A 16769-nucleotide genomic window follows, 5' to 3' on the forward strand; every position below is an offset into this window, starting at 1 on the left:
ATAATGTAATCTATCTATAAATGCGAGAAGTCTCTGCGTGTCTGTCTGTCTGTCTGTCTGTCTGTAATCCGCGTATCTCGAGAACCGTTCGTCCCACCGGCTTCAGATTTGGCACGCGCGTTCCCCGCCGCGGCACGGAGTGCAGTGCCGGGCCTCGACCCGACCCGACGCGCGGTTTTCCCTAACCGGCGCGAAACGTTCGGAATCTCCTTATGCGGGGCTGATTGTTGACATCAGGCTGTTCCGGAGGAAATCGGCACAAGCGCTGACTCATTGTGACATCACTTCATAAAAGGCTCTGACATCACGTACGCCACATGAGTCAACCCGTTCATCCCACCGGCTTCAGATTCGGCACGTGCGTTCCCCGCTGCGGCGCGGAGTGCAGTGCCGGGCCTCGACCCGACCCAACACACGGTTTTCCCAAACGGGCGCAAAACGTTCGGTGTCTCCTTATGCGGAGATGATTGTTGACATCAGGCTGTTCCGGAGGAAATCGGCGCAAGCGCTGACTCATTGTGACATCACATCATAAAAGGCTCTGACATCACGTACACCACATGAGTCAACAAAAATGCCATGGTTACGTATTGAATGTCATCAGTATGACATGTTTTGATGTTCCTATGGGCATAAATGGACACAGGCAAACAGATGGTCAATACCGGGTCATACAGAGATCTCCATATATGGGCATAAAATGGACGTAGACAAACAGATATCTCCATACATGGGCATAAATGGACACACGCAAACAGATGGTCAAAACAGATCCTATGACAACAGGTATAATGAGGTTTGCATTAAAGGGCGGGGCATTCATTCCCTATTTACATTGTTCCCGAGTTGGCCAGGACGCCGAATAGATGCTTGGCCGCCCAAAGGGCGGCCGAGCCTCTAGTAATTAAAATGTAATAAAAGCTCATAATGTAATAATCAGCTCATAATGTAATAAAAATACATTATTACATTATTACGTTTTATTACATTATGAGCCTCCTATGTGGAGGTTCTTAATTAATGTAACACATTATTACATTATTGAAAAATCCATTATTACGTTATGCGCTTGTTTTTTTATTAAATTATGAGCTATTACATTATGAGTTTTTATTACATTTTTCTTATTACATTATGAGCCCTTATTATATTATGAGCCGTTGTTACATTTATGTTACAAATAGGGTGGCTTTCGCCATCCGAGCTCCCAAGCTCTGGAATGCTTTACCCGAGAACATTCGCCTCACTGATCCCCTTGCACTATTTAAATATCGAGTAAAATCTATTTGTTCAAAAAAGCATTCCTATGAATAACCGTTTTGTTCTTCCCTGCCTTTTTGCTTATTAATGTATGTATTACTTGTTGTAATTATGATAGATCATCTTAATATTCCTTTGTTTTTCTTTGTATATTTTGTTTTTTATCCTGTCTCATGTTGTGCAGCACTTTGTGGCTCATTTCTAGAAAGGTGCTATATAAATAAAGTTATTATTATTATTATTATTATTACTCTGTCAACTACTATGAGCCACCCCACGCTTAAAAAGTCATTAGCGATAAGGTGAGCCCGAGAAGGAAGGTTAAGCAGGACCCTAATTAGCCCGAATCATCACCTGTACTAAATTATCCGACAACGTCACCCTTATCCTCATCCAAGATGCAACCACCAACTACCGGATTGACTATTCCTCTCCCCCTGATTTTTTTCCGCCGACCTCACATCTGCTTGGTGGGAAGGTTCTAGTATTCTTGTATTTGTTTTACTGAGGATAAGGTTAGATATTAGACCTACTTTAGGGTTAAGCATAGCATTACTGAGGTTAAGATTAGGAATAAGTTTAGCCCTCTAGCTTTTGGCACTGTTTGAGGTTAAAGTTAGGAATAAGGTTAGGTTTAACCGCTTAGGCATATAGTTTACAGAGGTTACGTTTAGGAATACCAGGCACTGGCAGGCAGAGACCATTCTACCGTTCTATGGGCCTATGGCATAGACACAGATAGCCTACACACACACACGCACGCACGCACGCACGCACGCACGCACGCACGCACGCACGCACGCACACACACACACACACACACACACACACAGACATATTCAAATATATATGTATGGCCTGTAAGGCCTAAATTGTGCGCCAGCAGAGCGCGCCTTGTTATTTATATCAGGTCTCTCTTGATGATGGTGACGTCACCAAGAATGCTGGTCCCTCATATGACGTTCCCATTGTATGGCGTCACCATTTGTTTTTTCAAGGGTTTTCCCATTGGATGGCGTAAGCGCAGACGGACGGATGGACGGATGGACGGACAGACGGACGGCTAGTATGCGTGCTGCTTCCCATGTGAAAAGTCCTTAATTAAAGAATTATTATTACTATCACCCATTTTCAACCGATCTTCATAATTGGTCCTCACTAATGTTCATGATAAATGGTAAAACTAAAAAAGAAATCTTCTGTGTCTCATAGGAGGGCTGGACACGTCAGAAACCAACTTAACTTAACCTCAACAGTTTTTTCTTTTCTTATTCTTGCACAGCAACAGAAAGAGAGAACTTAAAGACAGTATCTTCCAGGGGTCTGAAAGACAAAAGAGAAGACAATGGTTGAACTTGGAGGCAAAGCTTTAACTTTGCCTTTGTTGTGGGGACGGCACTAAAGTGGTTCTCCTACCTGTCGGACCAGGTCTCATGGAAAGGTTTGCTTTCATTCCCCTGAACCCTCCAAACGGTCCCCCAGGGATCCGTACTTGGCCCTCTCCTTTTCTCCCTGTACACTAAATCCCTTGGTGCTGTCATCTCTGCTCACAACCTATCCTATCACTGCTATGCTGATGACACTCAACTGTTTTTGTCCTTCCCCCCTTCTGCCACCCAGGTGGAAGAACGCATTGCAGACATCTTACAGTGGATGTCAGCCCACCACCTCAAGCTGAACCCGGACAAGACAGAGCTTCTCTTCTTCCCAGCTAAGTCTTGCCCCATGCAAGATCTCACTATTTCCATAGATAATGCATTGGTAATTTCGGTTCCAACTGCTAGAAACCTTGGTGTGGTCCTGGACAGCCAGCTATCATTCAAGGCACACAACATTGCATCAGTCACCCGGTCCTGTAGGTTCACACTCTATAACATCCGTAAAATCAGACCTTTCCTCACCCAGGAGGCAGCCCAGCTCCTCATCCAGACATCTGTCATATCAAAACTTGAGGTGGTGCCATAGTTTTGTACTTTTTCTGTTTTTCATGTGTCTAGGAGGTTGAAAGTACTTCATTAGACCCCCTTATGTGTTTTTGTTTTTTTTGAAAAATGATGTATTCTCTTAGTATTTGTTTGTTTTCTCTTGGAGGCTGCCACCTTGTGGCCAAAAGTGTCAGTTAACAAACACAGATAAAATGACATCATATAATCATCCCCTCCCCTTTTACCATTCACCCAACACTGTGGGGTGTGGCTATATCAGCTGGGTCACCACCCACCATGCCATCCATGCATACTTAATGATCTGGGGGTGTGGCCACATAAAAACCCAATTTTAACTCTTTCTGTATACTTTTTTGGAAAAAGATCTTCCTCCTAGTATAATCATAATACCTGATAATCATGTTTTAGAGGAGGGGAAATCATGGCACCACCTCTTTAAGGAAGGTGGACCGATATGGAACTCTACGATGTGGTGTCATGTGGTGTCATACCTTAACACGACCTTCAGGATCTTCATGCAGCATTTGACACCTTGTACCCTGTGACACCATACACAAGGTGTGTGAGTGTGAGCGTGTGCGTGTGCCCGCGCTCGCACGGGCATGTGAGTGTGGTGCAGGGCAGGGCATGTGTGGGACTTAGCCTACAAGTCTTGTTTACACCAGTGGTGGAAAGTAACTAAGTCAAATTGTGAGGTATCTTTTTTACTTTACTGGGCTATTTCCAATTTTCAATACTTACTTTTACTCAGCTAAAATTATTTGAAGACTTTAGTTACAAGTTACTTTGCAGACTCTTATTAGTATTACAAAACATACATTAACCTCTTCAGCCTTATATACTTTGGCCATTTGAAAAGCTCACAACACATATCGCAAAAGTACCAAACTCCTTTTGGTACTTTTAAGTACATATTGATGCCAATACATTTGTACTTTTACTCAAATACATTTTACTTGTATCTTTGCATTGTGGTATTGATACTTTTACTAGTTAGAAGTTAGAAATATGAGTAGCCTACTTCTAACACCACTGGTTTGCATGCAGCTTTGTGTAGGTTGTTTTTCCTGGCATAGAAGGTCCACAACAACATGTTTCTTTTGGAACATAAGTCAGTGGTCACTTTTATTCTACCTATGAGGGCGGATTCTGCCAATGCATTTCAATGGGAATGGAGCGGTTTGCTGCTATTTACGGATTTCTGAATAAATTCCCATTGAAATGCATCATAGGTAGAATAAAAGTGTGGTGTGACCGTGCCCTAATGGATTTTTTTTATTTTTTTTTGCAGAAATCCACAAATGCAGCAAACCATGGTCCCATTGAAATGCATTGGCAGAATTTGACCTCATAGTCATAGGTAGGCCTACAATAAAATTGCAGTGTGACCATGCCCTTAATAGTTTGGTGCTCACAACTTTTCTTAAAAAAGTAGGCTACTTAGGCTAAGTATTGGCATCAAAATATAATTAAAGTACCAAAAGTAGACCTACTCTATATTTTTCTAAATGTCTAAAATGAATATTGGGTATAAATTGGACTGAAGTGGTGTGTGTGTGTGTGTGTGTGTGTGTGTGTGTGTGTGTGTGTGTGTGTGTGTGTGTGTGTGTGTGTGTGTGTGTGTGTGTGTGTGTGTGTGTGTGTGTGTGTACAAATCTTGTTTACAACAGTGGTGGAAAGTAACTAAGTATATTTACAGAAGTGGTTAATATAGACCTATGTTTTGTACTAATAATCAACAAAGTAACCAATAACCTTAAGTGGAATAAAAAGTACAAAATGTGCCTCTGAGATGTAGTGGAGTAGAAAAGGTATCACATATACCATACGCATAATAATAGCTACTGTATATTCTGTTCTTTTCTTCATTGCTCATTACAATATTGATCAGCTTGAACTAATCTAAGTATGTCTACACCCTTGTTACTGAATACAATAACATAACAATAGGCCTACTGTCTGATTATTATTCATATTATTTTTAAATTACCCCGCCTTTAATGTTTAAACACATGCGAAAGACTGGAAACTATTTATTATTAGAATCATTATTTCTTAATGTTAGTTTCTTAGTGTTGGGCTGCAGGGCACAATGCCATTATGATTTTTTTTGTTCTGAACTGTAGACAAGTGTATCTTGACTAGCCTACTTTCTGTGGCGCTATACAAATCCATACAGCAGAGGGCACTCTAAGCCCATGAAATTATCACTTAGAGAGATAAGCGAATTGCCATCTAAATGCAATAGTTCTGTCCATCATCTGATTTGATGATTGTTAACTGTGTGTCTGTGTTATTAAGAGTGAGCAAGGCAGGCTTCATGTGCATAATAATGGTTTGATAGGCTATAAAAAATGCATTCTGCTGCGTTGCACTGCAGGCAAGTTGCAGGTTTATTTTATGCTCCACCCAACCCCCTCCAATTGAAATTGGATTCACCTGTCACAACCAATTCAATTAAGTTGTTGTTGAAAATTGAGGTTTAGGTGTGATGCAGCTAGTTTAGATCAAAGGTTTTTAAGAACCAAATATAGGCCTATATAACATTATTATTATTTCCAAGTCTAAACCATGCATTGTGGCGGTTAACCAATAAACCATGATAACACTCAACGAAGATTATTGATTGATTGAATACTCAGTTTGCAAAAAGTACAGATCTACTAAACAATAATGCTAAAAACAAAATGATATCACAAAAAGCACAGATTAAATTAAACAGGATTTTTATTTTCCCAATTCCATTTGAAAGACATATAATAAGGGAGAGTCAAAGAAACACATCCCCAAAGGGGAGTCAGTTTCACCCTCATCAAAGGATGCCCTCATAATAAGGTCCAACCATTAGCATGCATTATCCATCTTTCAGACACATGAATCATGATGCCCCCTGCATTAATTCCACCATAAATGTCTGCCTGTTTTGTCATTTCAACACTGAATCAACAGCAACACCAAACTGGTGGTTATAATGCAATAAAAAATTGATCAGAGTCAAGAAGTCGTGTCATAATAGTGGTACTATCTTGGGTCACCAACAAACAACAACACATTTTAGCCTACTGTCACAAATATAATAAATATTGTCTTCGGAATACGGAAGGTTCGCTGAAAAATCTATCTATTTGAATCAAAGTGACCCAATTGGGTTAAACCCGACATGTAACCACCCACCCAAATGTGCATCAAGCCCACCCAGTCAATTTATGATAATGATAATAATAACTAGTAAGACGCCTCAGGGCGCCAATTATTGGCCATCTGGCCAGTGATGAGCAGACCAGTTTCCCATATATGGAGATCCGTACTGTTTATGGTACATCCCTTTTATGACTAATAGCAAAAAAGTGCACAGCACACCAGTCCTTGTGAGGTGCCGGCCAACGGGACAAATACTATGAAAAAAGAGTAAAGCTGCACACTCGTAGCTACCGATGCACATTTATTAGGACGGCACAGAATGAGAAACCAACGTTTCGGACAGACAAGCTGCCTTCTTCATCCCTTTTATGCCCATACATGGAGATCCCTGTCTGAACCAGCCACACAGATATGAGCTGTCTTCCTCCATATATGGGCATTCCCATATGTCATAAGTCCTGTTAGATATGGGCTTAATATGGATGACATCAGGGATCTCCATATGTGGGCATAAAAGGGATTCTGTTAGAGTGGTTCCCATGACATCACAACATACAATCCCTTTTATGCCCATACATGGAGATCCCTATCTGAAGCAGCCACACAGATATGGACCATGTCTTAATTGGCCATCTGGCCAGTGATGTATATCGATGACATCAGGGATCTTCATATATGGGCATAAAAGGGATTCCGGGGAATACACAAATATTGACTTTTACATATGTGATGTCGCCTGTGATTTCACCTGTGATGTCACAGTGATGTGTGAGGGGAGCCACAGTGTCAGTGTTGCAGGTGTAAGACCTGTTGTGTTTGTGTTGTAGCCTATGTTACAGGTATAACTGTGCCAAAATGCATAGTTTTCTATGCATTTTTGGGGGTTTTGACTCCCTAAAAAAAAAATCGCCTGCGCTGCTGCACACGGCTGGGAAGGTCACCCACCTTTTGTTTCTTCTTGCCCCCCAGTACTACAGGCTATAAATCCGGCCCTGCATAATGTACTGTTCGAACTAGACCTTGCAGTGTCTGCATGTCTGCCAACAGTGATCTGGAGAGACAATCAACTAGAAAGATGCAATTCGGGGAAATTGCAAGTGTGGTTGCCGTGATGCGAGTCGAACTTGCAAATTAATTCTGTCTTACCATTTGAATTTTCCCCATTCAAGACAGTGGGGAAAATGAATTCACTAATAAATGAATGGCCATACAGCAGGCCTAGATGGAGATCTCTGGGTCAGTCTGTGTCCCTTTATGCCCATATATGGAGATCCCTGATGATGACATCAATATTAAGCCTGTATCTTTGAATGATGTGCCAGTCTCATGTGGTCTATGACGTCATCTCCATATATGTGAAAAGTTTATTTTTTGCATTTTCCCATTCAAGTCAATAGAAAAAAAAGTGCGTGCCGCCAAAACTGTGCACCCGTTTCGGATGATATCAATAGCGTGGCAAAATAAAGTTTATCTGGAAAGATGGATGGAAGAAAGTTGGCTATAGTCTGGTTGCCCTGGGCAACCACCAGTAGTGCTTTGGGGGCCGGACGGGACCGGACGCCGTGTGGCCGGAAATATTTCCCCACATGCACGCGCACGGACGGCACCGAACGGTGCACGAGCGTGTAAACGCGTGCATACCCCCCCCCCCCGCTAGCCGCGACAACCCCCCACCCCGCGAATCCGCGATAACTAGGTCTACAAGCAATACTTTAATCAGTGGCTACTACTTCGCATAACAGGTTTCTATTCTAGTGGTGAATGTGTGAGCGTCCTCAAGCCTCGATTCATATGGATATAGCCTACTTTAACATAGGTTTCTAGCTGTGACTGCATGTGCATGTGTCGATGTGTGTGTGTCTTCTCCTCATACATGGCTCCATATTACTGTGGTAGGCTATTTAGTGTTTGAGATTCGTTCAAGGCAAACTTTGTTTCTCTATCCTACTGCAGCGCTGTATTTTCTAAATGAATTAAAAGAAAGTATAACATAAAATCTTAAGTAACAATGCAAATGTAATTAAGACTAGAAAACTATTGTTTTCCCACCATTAGATCTGCTGACATTCTTTCTATCTAAATGGCCTCTAGAGGCGTGTGCACGCGCGTGCACGTGACGTCAATAAATGACCGTCCGCCCGGAAAAAAAAATCCCAAAGCACCACTGGCAACCACACTAATAAAATTACAATAAGTGTTTTGCCATTGCATTGCATGGCAGGCACACTTAATAACATCCCTTTCAAGTTTCAGTGCAAGTTGGGTAAACTATAAAACTTGACACATTTGACAAGAGTTTAAGTTACTTTGGGTGTTAATTAACTAAATGAAGTGGTGTCTATAACGGTAATGTCTAATAATATCCTCTTGTACTGCTCTGCTGTGTGCTTCAATGGACGAATCCCCCCTCCTCACCACTCTACTAAACCCCTCCCACTTTTAGTTTCCTTCCGCAGCAAATAGTCCCCGGTCCACGCACGGGGCGATCGCATAAAAAAAGCAATCACCCCAGCCGTGCGTGTAAAGTACTGGCGGCCGCGCGTAATCGAAGGGTCATCTAATCCAAGAAGACATAATATTTCGGCTATTAACGTTAAAAAGACCCACCGGCGTTTAGCGGGAAAACCAGGCGGACGGATACAGCGGGGAGGGGGAGCCGTAAAAAAAAACAAGCTTTTTATTGACCGCCGCGGAATCCTCAGCTGTGATTGTCATGCAGCTGATGACGGCTCTGCACTTCAGCCCAGCGTAGCGTAGTAGAGTAGCTCCACCAACAGCAGAGAAACTTCATGCGTGCGCATGATCATCGCTCGTCCACTTCACCTGAAATCAACAACAACAAATCGTCATCTCTCACACCGAGACCGGAATTAATGTTTTATTTGGGAATACTGTGGAATACTTTTTTGGAGCACAACTGCTTTGGACTTTTACCTACTCCGGCTTTTCGATACTAGACGGCTGTCAACGTTTTCACGTCTAAGGTAAAAAGGGGGTGTTTTCTCTGCAGGGAGACAGCCTTGTACATACCGTTCTCACGCTTACAACGTGCAAACAAATAATCCAAACAATCTAACATTGTGCACGTTATTAAAGACTATAGATTTATCCTCCGAGGTGGCTTTATATTATTTTTTTTAAGTCAACTTTGCGTGTTTAAACGCAGCACCTGCTGCTGCTGCTGCAACACTGCTGCTTGGTGCATGCATGCGACGCGTGCTTGCGTTGCGTAGTAGTGCATACTGGCTCAGTGTTTTGGACTGACGTGTGCATTGCACGGTCGCTGCTGCCTGTGATCAGGGGCTGTCAGTGCCAGCTGCTGCTCCTACTACTACTACAACTACTAGCCTACTACTACTGTTACTGCATAGCCGAAACCTGCACACTTTTACCATAATAACAATATCTGCATCCTTTTTCCTCTTCTGCAGTCGGCTCTACGACAAGCGGAACAGCCGCCACCAACCATGCCGTTAAATCCCACGTTGACGAGTAAAAACTACGACTACGACTACGACTCCCTCCAGCCGTACTTCTACTATGACAACGAGGAGGAGGACTTCTACCAGCAGCGGCTGCAGCCGCCGGCGCCCAGCGAGGACATCTGGAAGAAGTTCGAGCTGCTGCCCACGCCGCCGCTGTCGCCGAGCCGGCGGCCGTCGCTCTCCAGCCTGTTCCCCAGCACCGCCGACCAGCTGGAGATGGTCACCGAGTTCCTGGGCGACGACGCCGTCAACCAGAGCATCATCTGCGACGCCGACTACTCGCAGACCTTCCTCAAGTCCATCATCATCCAGGACTGCATGTGGAGCGGGTTTTCCGCCGCGGACAAGCTGGAGAAAGTGGTGTCGGAGCGGCTCGCCTCGCTGCACGCCGCCAGGAAAGAGTCGGCTGTTGTGGGCGATAGTAGTGCGGTGTGTGGTGCCACGGGGAGGCTGAACTCCAACTACCTGCAGGATCTCAACACGTCCGCGTCGGAATGCATCGACCCCTCGGTGGTCTTCCCCTACCCGATAGCCGAGACCCCCACCAGCGGCAAGCCAAGCAGCAGCAACAGCACGGTCACGCCACCTAAGGATTTGGCACTGGATACCCCACCGAACAGCGGGAGCAGCAGTAGCAGTTGTAGTGACTCAGGTAATGCTGAATAAGCATTAAATCACTCTCTCTCTCTCTCACACACACACACACACACACACACACACACACACACACACACACACACACACACACACACACACACACACACGCCCATTTCTTTATTTACGTCTGCTGCATGCATGTCTTCTTTTGCATTTGCACTATTTATTGATGGCACTGCTAGATGGCAATTTAATGTTAACTGGTTAACTGATTGAGTTTAGTAGGCCTATTTTTTATTTTATTTTTTATTATGTTTGAAGGGTGCTGTCCTTATTTTTGGTTGGTTAACCAGGAAAATGTGTTGCATAATCCCTAGCTGTAGTCTAGACTAGAGTGATTAGGTGAGGGGCTGCAAGGTTATGTCATCTGATGATCATCAGATGATGTGGAGAGTGGTCGTTTTGTGGAAGATTAGTATGCAATGTAAAGCATGCCACTTGGCCAGTAAGTTTGTAGATGCTTACTATTTGTGGATGCTTACTATTTGTGTTGTATCAATCTCTATTTCAGAAGATGAGGATGGAGACGATGATGATGAAGATGATGATGAGGAAGAGGAGGAAGAGGAGATTGATGTGGTCACGGTGGAGAAGAGACAGTCGCTGAAGCGCTGCGACGCCTCCAGCCCTTCAGACAGCAGCAGCAGACATCATCCCAGCCCGCTTGTGCTGAAGAGATGCCATGTCTCCACCCACCAGCATAATTACGCCGCGCCCCCTTCCACGAGGCAGGAGCAGCCGGCTGTCAAGAGGCTGAAGCTGGAGACTAGCAGCAGCAGCATTAGCAGTAACAGCATCACCGGCGGCAACGGCCACAGCCACCACAGCAGCCACAGCCGGGTTCTCAAGCAGATCAGCAGCAATCGCAAGTGCTCGAGTCCACGGGCAGCGGCAACGTCCGACACAGAGGACTTCGACAAGAGAAGGACTCACAACGTGCTGGAGCGCCAGCGGAGGAACGAGCTCAAGCTGAGCTTCTTCGCGCTCCGGGACGAGATCCCTGAGGTGGCCAACAACGAGAAGGCGGCCAAGGTGGTCATCCTGAAGAAGGCCACGGAGTGCATATACGGCATGCAGGACGACGAGCAGAGGCTGGTCTCCCTCAAGGAGCAGCTGAGGAGGAGGAGTGAACTGTTACGACAGCGGCTTGCGCTGCTGCAGCAGCAGAACTCTCAACGCACTTGAGTTGCTTTTTTTTGTAAATCGATAACGGACTTCTTTATCTTGGCCTTCATTGTTTTTTATGCAAGTTCCGAGTGTGTATAGTTAAAATATTTGCATGCAAATGCAAAAAAGGAAAAAAGGATTCCTGGAATCACGTTTGATTTCAATGTTGGACTGCCTCAATTGAAGTTATTATGGGTGGATTACATATTTAAAAGTTTATTTTTATTAATAAAATATTAAAAATGGGCCTTACCCACAGTTCAGTGCCCGGCGTAAAATACACATTTTTATGTTTTGTATATAATATTTCCTAAGAATTGTATTTTTGGATCTAAATTGTCTGGAAGTTCAGACCCAGTTGTTTTGTGTATTGTTTTACATTATGTTCTAGGTTCTCTTGAAATATAAAGACGTTTCTTGTTGAAAATGTGTCTCTTGTTCATGTGCACCACATTTCACATATGAGCACAGTTCCTATCTGCACAACGTTTAATTTTTGATTGGTTGAAAACTGTATTAGTCATAAATGTAAACAGCACACGGTAGTAGGTACAGTCAGACATCAAGGCTAAAAGGATAACACTAAAAGGTCCTGGGGACTTGTTCCCATCTGTATAAAATGAGCTGAGTTCCTATCTGAGCCAAACCCCAAAGCATACATCAGTAGGTATAATATACAGAACATTACAGGTAGGCTTTTGCCAGAGGCTATTTTAATGTGTCAAACAAGAATAAATGAGTTACACGAATCCGTAAGCCCTGGTTAGTGCCATGGTAGGTGCCTGAGGGGGAATTATGCATCAAGCTTACATAGCAATTCAAGAATAGCAAGTTTTAATAAGCCTTTATGTTAACCTGGCAAGGGGAGTTAAAACCTGCAGAGCAAACATGAAAATGAATCATAATGTGACATGTTGGCTGGTGGTCCATGGGCAGGAAAAAAGAAGTCACGATAAGCTGAAGATGTAGGTAACTTAGCCTTGAATCAAGACATATAGATGTGTTTTATAGTCTGACTTTTGCTTTCATATGAAAGCAAAAAAGTCAGACTCGATAAAATGCATCTATGATAGTCTTAATGCAAGGCTATAAACACAAGATATACTATTTTGAACTCCAGTTAGAATTTGGAGTCTCTGGTATCCTTTTTTATCAACTATAGCTTCTATAGTTCTTGACAACCAGTACTTCTTTTGATTCAACTTCACTGCAGGTTCACAATCACAGGTGGCAGCATTATAGCACAGAATATTAGAGTAGAGCAGTAGGCCTATTAACAGGTGCATAGAATCCGTTCTCTCAGCATAAATATAAATGTTTTGGGTATTTGAGAGATGTAAGCCTAAAAATGTATACTGACTCATGGCTCTAACATGTCTCAAAAGACAAAGCTTCCAGTTGATAACCTTATTATAGGCCTATCACCACTGTCTGATTTATTTCAAAACGTTGATGTGATTATGAACCTCACCTAGGGGGTAAAAAAGTCGTCATAAGAAAGAATATCGTGAGTATTATCATTTCTGACACGTGTGTGCACCCACCCACCCCCTCCCCTTCCCTCCAGAGCAGTGGACACACCCAAATTCAAGGACACCCCCAAAATTGACACTCATTAGCCCACAGACCCCCATTTGAAAAGATATGCCAGGGACCATATAAGAGAACATTTTTTTTTACAGCTCTAAACAGTGATTCTCAACCGTTTTCATTTCAAGGACCCCCAGTTTGACATGCATTTTAGGCTATGGACCCCCATTTATTGGCATTTCTATCTCTGGGACCCCAATTTATATTGTAAAATGAATATTAAACTCTGAGAGTGTACAAATGGAACCAAGTTAGTTAGGGTCCATTTGGTTCCGTTAGTACACTCTCAGAGTCGCATACCCATAACGGTTCCATTGGGTTCCTAAACTATCATTTAGCTGTGGACCCCCTGGAACCCCCTCAAGGACCCCTGGGGGGTCCCCGGACCCCACTTTGAGAACCAAATGCTCCAGAGGGCATTAATTCCTAGACTGGTCGTGACGTCACGCGCTCGCTCTGACTGTAGTGCATCCTGAGCGCTCCATGGAGCGCGTGGTCTCTGTGAGCACATGGAAATAATGAAGGCTGAGATCTGTGTGTCTGGAAGAAAGACGCGCAGCAACTCTTCATCTCCAAAATGGAATAATATAGCGAGGAGTGAATGAAGTATACACGGGCCAAATCAACCGGTAAGCGCTCAGCTGCACTTTGTTGTCATATCAGAACAATGCGTTTTCTGTTGACGCATAGAGTCGTGTGTGCGAGCAGATCTTTCACACAGATTAGGACTGTTGTTGTTGTTATTGTTAGTATTAATATTATTAGCATTGTTACTACTATCAAGAACCACATTTGGCCATAAGATGATCTTTTATTAAATGGTAGGCTACATCTTTAAACAGCATTGCTCTTTTGTTATATTTGAATTAATATAGCCTACGCTATATTATATAATATGTTTCAGCTGAATTCACCACATGGCTCATGGCTTCTACTGCATCTAAAACTATTGTTTCTCTGTACATTTAGCAAATATGTTTGCTTGCCTCTTTTTTGTGTAGCACCAGTTTGTTTTAAGCAGTTTATAATACTTTTTATTTGAGCTACTGATAATGAGATGGATTTTATTTGTCTCGTGCTGCAGATTTCTCATAGGCTATACAGATGCCTCTATCTATCTATTTATAACACAGACAGACAGACAGACAGACAGACAGACAGACAGTTCATGTTGGTATTGTCTTTGCTGTCAATAAGTTGATTAATGACAAAGCATGGTTAAAGATCTTAATGCTATGGTGTATGTTTATCATGTACATTGTAATTTATCCTTAAAATAGACTGGCCTTTTGCCTTAGATGAGGGGTCTTCAGGGTTTTTCAGGCCAAGGACCCCCACTATACATTGTGTTGCAGATTAAAACTTTCATAGATTTCATAGATAGCTTTATAGACTTGTTTGACAGCACTATCATCAGTGTATGTTGAATTCATGTCGTGTATTTTCACACACATTCAACCACTTAAAGTTAAACCCTCAATCCAATAATTGACCTTTGACTGTACCCCCCCCCCCCCCCCTACACCAAACCTATTTGCCAAAAAATAGATGATCTACAAGCTCACGACACCAGCTTGTAGATCTGCTATTTTTAGCTAATGTTCTCAGAATAGGGATGCTAGGGTTCAAGTGGTTAATGTAAAAATAAATAGAAAATCCTAGATTTGGCAGACCCCTGGGCCTGTAGTAACCTAACTCGGAAGACCCTGTAGGGGTCCCGGACTCCCTGTTGAAAACCTCTGGCATAGATGTACAGTGAAGTGAGCACAGTAGAATACATGGCCTAGCCAAAAGTCACTCCTAGTGTGAAGTGAGCAGTGCTATTTTTGATTTAATTTCATTAAGTTTCCTGCAAAAGCGGTAAAAGGGGGCACGGTGGCGCAGTGGTTAGCGCTTCGCCTCACAGCTAGAAGGTCCTGGGTTCGATTCCTGCTGGGGGACGCTGTGGGTGCTGGGGGCGTGTTTCTCCCTCCACATCATCAGCTCCCACACCCTAGGTGGGGTTGGCGATAGGGCCTTTCTGTGTGGAGTTTGCATGTTCTCCCCATGTCTCCTAGGGTTGATACCCTCACAAAAACATGCAGTAATCCTGGTCTCAGTAATGCCTCCCCCTGGCCAGCCGGGGCGCTTGATGGAGGGGAAAGGAACTGGTTGGAATAACGTGTTCCTTCCACGCGCTACGTCCATCCTGGGGAAATCCCCCCTGTCAGGTGAAAAGAAACAACTTGGACTACTCATGCATTGAAGGAAGCATGAGGTCAGCCCGTTGTCTCCCCAGGTGCGGCAGAGGGAGAGCAGAGCCCAGGCACTGGGTGAAAATGGGTTGCAAAATCGATGGGTTTGTTTTAATTCCTTAGAAAGTAAACCATTTCCAGAAGACTCAGTTTCCCCCAAGAATATATCCACAGTCCACACAAGGAAGAGGCAGCACACCAATAAGTCAGTTTGAAATAATTGTATTAACAGAATAGTTCAGAGTTCAGCGTACAGTACAGCAATTGACCCAAAAGTGCCTTCTGCTTAATAGACAGTTGACATGATTTTTATATAGGTAAGACAGTAGGATGGGTCCTAACATGATGATGTAATATCGTGACAAGTGGTCACTGGTCACCTCATGGGCTGAAATGACCTTCATCAGTGGACAGAACACAACAGAGTTGTGTAATCTTGTTGTTGACAGCTCCTGCCGTCACCCCATAAGGATAAAGATTGTTTACTTAAAGATGGTTTACCAGTGAAATATCAGACACTTGTCTAGTGTCAAGGCTGTTTGAATAACAAGGTTTGTTTTGGAACATAGAGTGGCAAACAGCACAATTAATAGATGATCTGTTATGTACAGTAGTTTGACCTTTAGACAAAATTGGTAACAAATATTTTATTAATATTATATTAATAATATTAACCAAACTTTTCCAACAGTCTACTGTATTTGTTAAGTCATGAGGTGATTGAGACAGGGAGAGCAATTTTCTGTAATGCATTAGCAGCTCTTGTATTTCTTTGGAGGATGATGTTGAAGGTGTTCTCACCTTCCACTGTACATGTACAGTAGCCCTGCTTAGGGTGGGGATTGTGAATCCATCCAGAATTGTCATTTCTTATGTTGTGGCTACGCTATTATGTGTGACATTGCAAACTGGGGCCCAGTGAGATCAGTGGATGTCTAAAGATAAACCTTTGGTTGATCCAAGGTGTCATACCTCAAGGGTTCCCAAACTTTTCAGGCCGCAACCCCCCAAAATAATCATATTTGAACTGTGGACCCCCCACCCTGACAATAATTGGAATTGTTAGGCATTACATTCAGTTTGAGTCGGTTCCACAGATAAATATTGTGAAACTACAAGCTCAGAAGGTTGTGAGCGTGTTGATCGACTATTTTCACAATGTTTGCACCTTTCTTATGTAATATTTGGCAATTTGGTATTAACACTAAGTAGGCCTATTAATTAACTAACCGCTACCTCTGCCAGCGTTTTTACCGATTTTAGCTCATCTTTTGAGATCCACACATTTT

At 43.1% G+C, this 16769-nt stretch overlaps 1 protein-coding gene across 1 annotated transcript; it reads left to right on the top strand.

Moving 5' to 3' along the window:
• Positions 1-9070: 9070 nt before the first annotated feature.
• LOC308306474 (transcriptional regulator Myc-like) lies at positions 9071-12002 on the top strand. The gene is made up of 3 exons (XM_080751489.1): positions 9071-9331; positions 9779-10484; positions 11001-12002. The coding sequence occupies exons 2-3, from the start codon at positions 9815-9817 to the stop codon at positions 11672-11674; spliced, it is 1344 nt and encodes a 447-aa protein (XP_080607615.1). The 5' UTR covers positions 9071-9331; positions 9779-9814; the 3' UTR covers positions 11675-12002.
• Positions 12003-16769: the final 4767 nt, after the last annotated feature.

Source organism: Nannobrachium achirus (genome assembly GCF_963921795.1).
Source record: "Nannobrachium achirus genome assembly, chromosome: 21".
In the NCBI taxonomy this organism is placed as follows: Eukaryota; Metazoa; Chordata; class Actinopteri; order Myctophiformes; family Myctophidae; genus Nannobrachium; species Nannobrachium achirus.

What these genes read in the sequence shown, in the direction of transcription:
- LOC308306474 (XM_080751489.1), top strand. Translation starts at nt 9,815, where the DNA reads ATGCCGTTAAATCCCACGTTGACGAGTAAAAACTACGACTACGACTAC. An exon ending in TAGCAGTTGTAGTGACTCAG is followed by an intron (nt 10,485 to 11,000) that starts GTAATGCTGAAT and finishes TCTCTATTTCAG; the next exon opens with AAGATGAGGATGGAGACGAT.